Here is an 8,093-nt window from a genome sequence, read left to right on the forward strand (position 1 = left end):
GCCGGCTTTGCGAAAGATTTTGTCATATTTCTAATGGATGTTAGAGGATTGTATCTACAAGTGAAATGTTTAAAACTCTCAGTAGGATATAGTTAACGTCCTACTTACAGTAGGATATAGTTAACGTCCTACTTACAGTAGGATATAGTTAACGTCCTACTTACAGTAGGATATAGTTAACGTCCTACTTACAGGAGGATATTAGTTACATAGCCATGCTTTCAGAAAAGAAGGAATCAAAATTATCACCTGCTCCAGGTATTTAATTATTATCGAAGTTTCAAAATGCTTTCAAGGGTACATTAATTATGATAAGGTCACTCAAAAGTTGTTATATTTTTTCTTAATACAGTCTTGAATTAGGCTATCAACTGGAACGAGTTAGATCAGGTAATAACAAAACGAATAAGAATAAATTAAGAGTTTTATTTACAAATTGTTGTAACAACATTGTATGCAGTTCACAGTCACTAAATAAAAGACCGCGTAGACAATGATAAAAACACTCTAAAAGGTTCCAGGTACCCAGTACTAACTCCCATTCATTTTACCGTATTTGAGCAATAATACAAAAATGTATAAATAATCCCATTTATTGCTGAATAGGGTATATTGATTATTTTGCATGCATATTCAAGACAAAAACCTGAAACAATGCCAGATATACATTACATACATGCATTTATATCATGAAAGGATTATCCTCTTAATGAAATAATAATATTTCATATTAATTTCAATGCAATATTAATGGTAGATCAAATGTCAAATCGCAGTTGCATTTAATTTTAAAGTAAATATTTTGCTGAAATAAGATATACGACTTGTAGGTTTCCTCGCTTCAGAAGATACATTGATATCAATTATATACAAATATTGTATAATGACTTGCATTGCAAAATTTGAAAATGTTGCAAGTAACAGTTGGAGTGTATTGAAGTATCAAAAGCTATAAAATAAAAAGTTCAGATTATATATAGTTGCGCATTTTATCATTATCAATTCGAATAAATATACAATACCCTGTGCTATCTTTTACATCGTCTAAACTTGGTTGAGCCTACCCTAGTTGTTGTTTTTATCTCGGACATAGTGCCCCTGAACTAAATAAAAATGTTCTTTCAGCACAATTTTGTGCTTTGAAAGTGTTTTTTATTGATCCCTATTTCCAAATGTTACCATCAGAAATACCTAGTGTGTAGCATTACAATACGGTGGCTGGATTTGCAGGTCTAACACCGGTTGTCACACTGGACGGTGTAATTTCGAATATTTCATATTTGACCAGGAAATCATATCTTTTCTTCCAGCACTTATATTCAAATAATTGTATCTATTCGTAAAAGAAATAGCAAAACAACAAAACTGATAATTTTGAATAAATCAAATTTGATTAACATTTGATTCAGAAATTTCCTGTCTGTGAAACGGGATATGTCTGTCGATTATTACAACAGACTAATACGGACAAATGACCTCTGAACTTTACCACTGCATACCATACGTTTAAACAAGAATGTCCAAGAACACAGTTATAACAATGAATTAATATCCAAAATACAATAAAAGGATTAAGATTGCCTGAAACCAAGGACAATGTACCTGTTGCAATTGTTAGAATAAATGAATACTGTCTGTCTTGTCATTAACGCGAATGGATATCACGTTTAGGTCATGACGGCAAAGAACTCATTCCAGGAATGTACATCCGAGGCATCATTGGACGCTGAGAAGATAGTGCTGCGGAACTTCCGGACCGGTAATAATAGGAATCCAGTGTCGATATCATTCGCGCGGCCTGCTGGTGATAGGGGGACCAGTAATTGCTGGAGTGCATGAGTCTTTGGAAAGCGTTGTAATTTCCGGCCTCTGCTAGAAGTTCCAAACCAACCGATGTCTGTCTTTTCCACTTTGTTCTAAAAAATATAGTTAAAAAGAACTATAAGAGATGGTGTAATTTATGGCTTCTAAATGTATATACCAACATATTTGTACAAGCATATGCTTTCTGATTTGTTTAAGAATATCTGTTTTAATTTTTCATACATTGCTTATTATTTAGCGTGAGAATATCAGCTGGTAGACACATAGGATTGGTGGATGTACTTCCGACAAATGAAGCGATTAAACGGCACGTTTAGAAACTCTCCAAAACAATCGTGCTTATAAAAAGTATATATGAATAAATTATCTCATATCTCACAAGTTTAAGATAGCGCAGGCATATGTTATCATGCATTAATATAACAACGGCAATACTTCAAAGTCTTTTTATTAAGTCTATACATATTATAGTGTTTCAGATTATTTTGATTCACAATTTTCGATTATGTTCCTATAACGATCCAGGATATTTTAACATAGTGGATTTCTTTTCTTAAACGCAACAGGGCGCAGAGAGCAGAAAAACAAAGTAACAATTTACTGAAAAATATTTCCCGGAACCTTAGCGCTATCAATATAAAATTTTGGCACAATTGGTGGATTTTGTCACTTAAGAAAGCCGACTCCTGATTTATACTATTAAAGCATTTTTCATTGCTCTTCCGGGGACAACAACGCGTAAATACAATGTTCAGTTATTGCTAATTAAGAGTTGTCGGAGCAATTATTGAGCTTCCGTAACTAACTCACTCAAGCAGAGACACTTGCTTGTTCAGTTGTAATAACTTTCCGGGCGCATTAAAATCTTTTCCGATTGGCCAACAGAAGACGTTACAGTGAGTCTCGCGCTAACTGTCATAACTTATATTAGCCGAGCAATGTGTCTGGCTGTCTACATCAGCTACATTGTCTTTGTTCACAGACAAAACGGCTTCATCTCTGTAGTATTAACTCCAAGTTTAATGTTGTTCTTGTTGGCATCAAAATGCTCGGATATTTTAGAAGAAATTTATTAGAATATGGAGCCTGCATTTGTTATTTTTGCGAAGAAGAGGTCTGATAAAAATACAATACATTAATTTCACTACTAGTCTGATAGGTACATTCATCGCTTGTGACTTTCATAGTTATGTTAAAATATCTTATTAGTTATAGTATCAGTTTGGGATTGTAGTAAGAAACATGTAGGCATGGCTTTATATAAAAGGTTTTATTAATTTGAGCCAATATTGAATATGATGAAACACTTATAAAAAACATGTTTTTAATTTTTTGTTTTTTTAATAAAAGTATCTTGCCAAAAATTATGCAATTACATATCACAATTTTAAATATAAATATAAAATCAGGCACGTTAATTTTGATGTTTTGTTTGATTGGTTTATTTTTTGTGCAGTCCACTTTCTATTGTTGACTTGTTAAATAGTTTAATCAATTATTCTTCTAATATATTATTTAGCTAGTCTTAACATCGAAATATAAAGAATAGTATTGATATAGTACCGTTAAAGCTCGGTAAGGTTAGCGACATTATGCAAAGAAACATTATCACAGATTTGCTGTTGACTGTAGTATACTGTTTAAAATGACCGCATTATAATCTATTAACCACAGATAGGTATACATGTTTTTGTTTCCGTAAAGTGTCAAAAATATATTACTTGCTACGAATGTGTTTGCCGGCATGGTGCAAAATGAATTATTGTCGGGGAAAAAAGTTAATTTTCATTGTTACTATTTCCAGATGTTTTAAAAAATACATTACGATGGGCATTGACGATATTTAACCGAGATCTAGATATAATTCTATCACTGTTCAATCCGTGCTATAATTTACCTTCTGTTCTGGTACCAGGTTTTCACCTGGGTATCCGTCAGGTTGAGTTTAGATGCCAATTCCATTCTGTCCTGTACACTGAGATATTTATGTCTTTCGAAGCTTTTCTCTAGACAGTTTAGCTGATGGTCTGTGAACGCGGTTCTAGCCTTTCTGGGCTTCTTGTGTTTTGAGCATAATGATGAGCCGTCTGAGGAGCACTGATTCTTGTCTGAGGATTCTGGGAAAAGAAAAAGTCAGATGATAAGAGAAAGTGACTTTTGTCTTTTGAAATAAAAGTACAAATGATGACAAATAAACTCTTATAAAATATAAAATATAAATAATATAAATAATGAAAAAAAAATGAATAAATATGCTTATTTGTTTTAAGGATATACTGGAAATTCTGGAATCACGTTTATAAAATTATAATATCTGAACTGGTATAAACTATTTAGTTTTGTTGTTAATCAAACAATGGTTGTTAAATACCATTCATATCAAGCATCATTTAACTAACCCAATAATGTCATGTTAAATGAATAAATTTGATTATTATAGAATTGTTATGAACAGCGTTTTTGACAGATGTCCACTTTACGCAGGGCAAAACATGCGGATGGCCTCGTGTAATGAGGCGTTAACGTTAAAATGTATTATCAGATTGTGCACTCATAACTGTCTTTGAGAACGGTGTCTGACCCCTTGTCTCAGGTAGAGCATCTGTGGTACAGAAAGACCTGTGTCACCTCCAGGCTACAAGCCATTTTTTTACCGTAAACATATTGCAGCGTTTTGTCTTTTGTGACAATAGCATAGTGAGACAAAGAAATTGCATTGTTAAAAAGGACTCCAAAAAAGTGTTATTCAGTGAGAGTAGTATATTTATCTGTCTGTCTTTATGTATTCATATATATAATCAAGACCGCTTTAAAAAAAGTACATATCATATTATATTATGATTTATATAAGAATTCACAACAATAATCCATAAGATTACAATTATTTCATAGCGTGCTAATTCGCGCGTTATGTGTGAGAACACAGCTACATATTACTGCAGACGCAGATATATCGTGTTATCAAACAAAATATTGCCGGGATAACTGTCCTTAAATGATAGATTATTGGCAATTCAGACATATCAATGCAGCAATTCAGATACAATTTCATTTTACATTCGCGATAAACACAAGCTAACCTATGCCGCCAGGCCTGGTCCCGGTACCAGAGCACTATACTACTACCTGTATGTTAAGACTCCCCAACCTTAGCTGGAAGGATGTTTTATTTATTTAACCAATTACCACTTGGCAGGCAATAAACCGGCTGCTTTAGCGCAATTCCTTATTAATGTATTATATCTCGAAAACAGCCCTGTTCTCAAATCACGTAAAACGCTATGAGCCGTTATTGCATTACTGAAACAGGTGGGATGTCACCAGGTGCAAAAGGGATACCGGCACCTGTACCATTCCATTAATAAAGACAACAAACCTGTCAGTTTATATAGGAGTAGAATGAATATGTAGAAAGATTTTGGAAAAGGGATAATATTTATTTTATATGTCAGAATTATCATTGGTTTTATTTTTAATTATTGAGATATTACGGTATCTCGTGACAATTCAATACTAACAACAGTAAAATAACATTAGAGCAGACATTATATAAGAAATTTATATTTGAAAGTATTTTAACTACCGGCTAATTATCACTATGTAATTCCTTTTTTAAGTCGTTATTGCAAATGGAATTTAGTTTCCGTCTTTGAATAACAATCAAACTTATATTTCCATTGCGATGCTGTAACATTAAATTATATGTGTACGTTAGGCCTACATTGATTGTTTCATATATACAGACAGTGTTTAATTGATGCCGCGTGTTTAAATGATGTGTGATGCAACGCAATGACGCCCCGACCGCTGCGAATCCTATTAATTAATCGTAGCATCATCAAATTAATTCATAGTTAAAATGCGAACTAGAAAATATAGTAAAAATGTATTTAGATTTTATGGTTTTTTTTTATCTTTTTCATACAATTGCAAATATATCAATAAATAGAAATTAAAAGTTTGAATTCATTAAAATATTTTACTTATTGAATTTACAAGAAAAACAAAAGAGGACCATATTACTTAAGTAATAGAGATTTTGAGTTTTTTTGGTATAATTGTAAAAAAAAAAATGTATCGTAGGTCATAAATTTAAAGTCCCCACATTATAGTTTGTATAGCACCTAGCGTGACCAGGTGATGATCACAGGGGTGATAAACACGTATTACAGTGACCCCTGATGTGTCTATTACCTCATTACAGGCACTAACAGCAACACTTTGTAAACATATGTTTGTCTTGGCTCCATCTAGTTTTCTAATGTTTCCTCTTGTTCTGTGTTTGTAATATACCCCCACGAAATCAGTTTGTTTTAGAGTTCACTATACATAATCATTTCATAGATCTTAATAGGATTCATCTGTAACAATGTCAACATGGCGAATGAGTTCAAATGTGTAGACGTGAAAATGTAAAATAAATGTGCTGATATACAATTTAACTTATGCATACAAAAGTTTTATGATTGATGACTTGATACAGATCAAATACTAACATGTATCTAACCAATATAAACCGTTATCATTTTCGTCAGTGTAAAAGGGATATGATATCTATGTACGCTTAATGATATTGAATTATAAATGTTAAATAGATGGATAGAATATCATGCTAACGTGCTAATTGTTCACATTTTGTCAGTAAAATATGATTAAATGAACAATCTTCACAATGTGTGCGCGTGTGTGTGAATATGTTGTGGTCCTTTCATGCGATTTCTATGGTATTCAATTATCTTCTTATACGTATGGTCCATCTGCAGTATGCCGCTTTTTATTTTCAGCAAAACTATGTACTTGTTTGAACTTATTGATATTACTAATATTGATAAATGTAAATAGGTTGGAGAACGTGTACTGACTTTGAAGAGCTTATTTGGTAGCATGTGCAGTGAACTAGATGTCCTTTAACATGCCGTAATCGTACACAATATAACGTCTATCCGGTGTATTATACCGCAGTTCGAATCCCCACATTGACCTGAATGCTTTCCTCGATATCTTCTTTATCCCTGTTTTTATTTCTTTTACAATATTGAATAACTGTCTACATTTTTAATTATCATATTAACAGTATACGAATGTATTATAAATCAAACAATGAAACGCCAGAGTTGTAACTATAAACTCGTACGATTGATACACACCTTTCCGAATTATTACGCTGAATGTTTAAGTTCACGAAATACCAGCACGGTGAATCGTTTATTGTGTTTTAGTCCTATGACACAATATGAGAATATCCTTGCAACTATTTACAATACACAAAGTTTTCCAATCGAACCTAAACCAGGCGGCAAGGAATACAATATAACGTAGGTGTTATATCAATAACGTTTAAAATAGATTTAATGCTAAGAGTTCTACATCAACTAAATGATAACAAACCTTCATCTTGTTCATCTGCGGAATCTTCGTGTGATGGGGAATCCGTATCTCGGAAACTGTCTCTACGTTTTCTGGACGGTTCTATTATACAAGTCTGACACTGATGCCCCATAACATCTAGACAAACATGTGGCTTGTTATAGTCTTTGGAATATTTCTGTTCACTTCTCCTTGACAAAATGTCTGTAATGAGAAATGAGGATTTAGCTTTATTAGTTAACGCGGAGGTGCTGTCCACACTTGACCGTTTTTTTAAATCCATCGGTAGGGGCAGTCTATCATCATAGTCCGATGACCCTGGCGACGCCGGTGGTATTCTAGGCGATAATCTGTCTTCTACACTTTCATTGTCCAACATAGTTTTCTCCGAGTCTGAATCTGGTCCACAGTCCTCAACATCTAGTCTTTCTTCACCACTTGTCATTATTCCGGCTTTAATTTTTAAGCAAAACGATAATGTTCAAATATTCACTTCTAACACAGGTGGATCTGAAACAATTAGCCCTGATGTAACTGCTGAAGCCTCGCGTGAGTGGTGCTGGTCTCGCTACAAGGCCCTAGTACAACTGTTTAAGACGATAGCTTCACAGACTTATTTCAACAGTGAATAAAAACTCACAGGTGAAATACATTTTAAATGATACGCATCGTCACAATTTTTGAAATTGCTATCAAATTGTTGTACGGCAATAGTAGTGAAAATCCTATTTAGTATTTCTAATCTTAACCATCCGCGTGTATCTGCCGATGTCACTCCTCGCCCAATCAGTAACAAGTGGGAGGAGCTCCGAGGCAGGTAACAGATCCGTCAAACAGATCAATACACTGCTAAGCAGACAAGATAATGACAGTGAGACGATCGGAGGGATCTGGTTGAAAAT

General features: G+C 33.5%; 1 protein-coding gene across 1 annotated transcript; it reads right to left on the reverse strand.

Moving 5' to 3' along the window:
- Positions 1-428: 428 nt before the first annotated feature.
- LOC110459528 (barH-like 1 homeobox protein) lies at positions 429-7,888 on the reverse strand. Its single transcript, XM_021511834.1, has 3 exons — positions 7,213-7,888; positions 3,722-3,941; positions 429-1,916 (listed from the first exon to the last, which is right to left on the reverse strand). Exons 1-3 carry the CDS (start codon positions 7,634-7,636, stop codon positions 1,673-1,675), a joined length of 888 nt encoding a protein of 295 aa, XP_021367509.1. The 5' UTR covers positions 7,637-7,888; the 3' UTR covers positions 429-1,672.
- Positions 7,889-8,093: the final 205 nt, after the last annotated feature.

This window comes from Mizuhopecten yessoensis, unplaced genomic scaffold (assembly GCF_002113885.1).
Source record: "Mizuhopecten yessoensis strain PY_sf001 unplaced genomic scaffold, ASM211388v2 scaffold10103, whole genome shotgun sequence".
Lineage (NCBI taxonomy): Eukaryota > Metazoa > Mollusca > Bivalvia > Pectinida > Pectinidae > Mizuhopecten > Mizuhopecten yessoensis.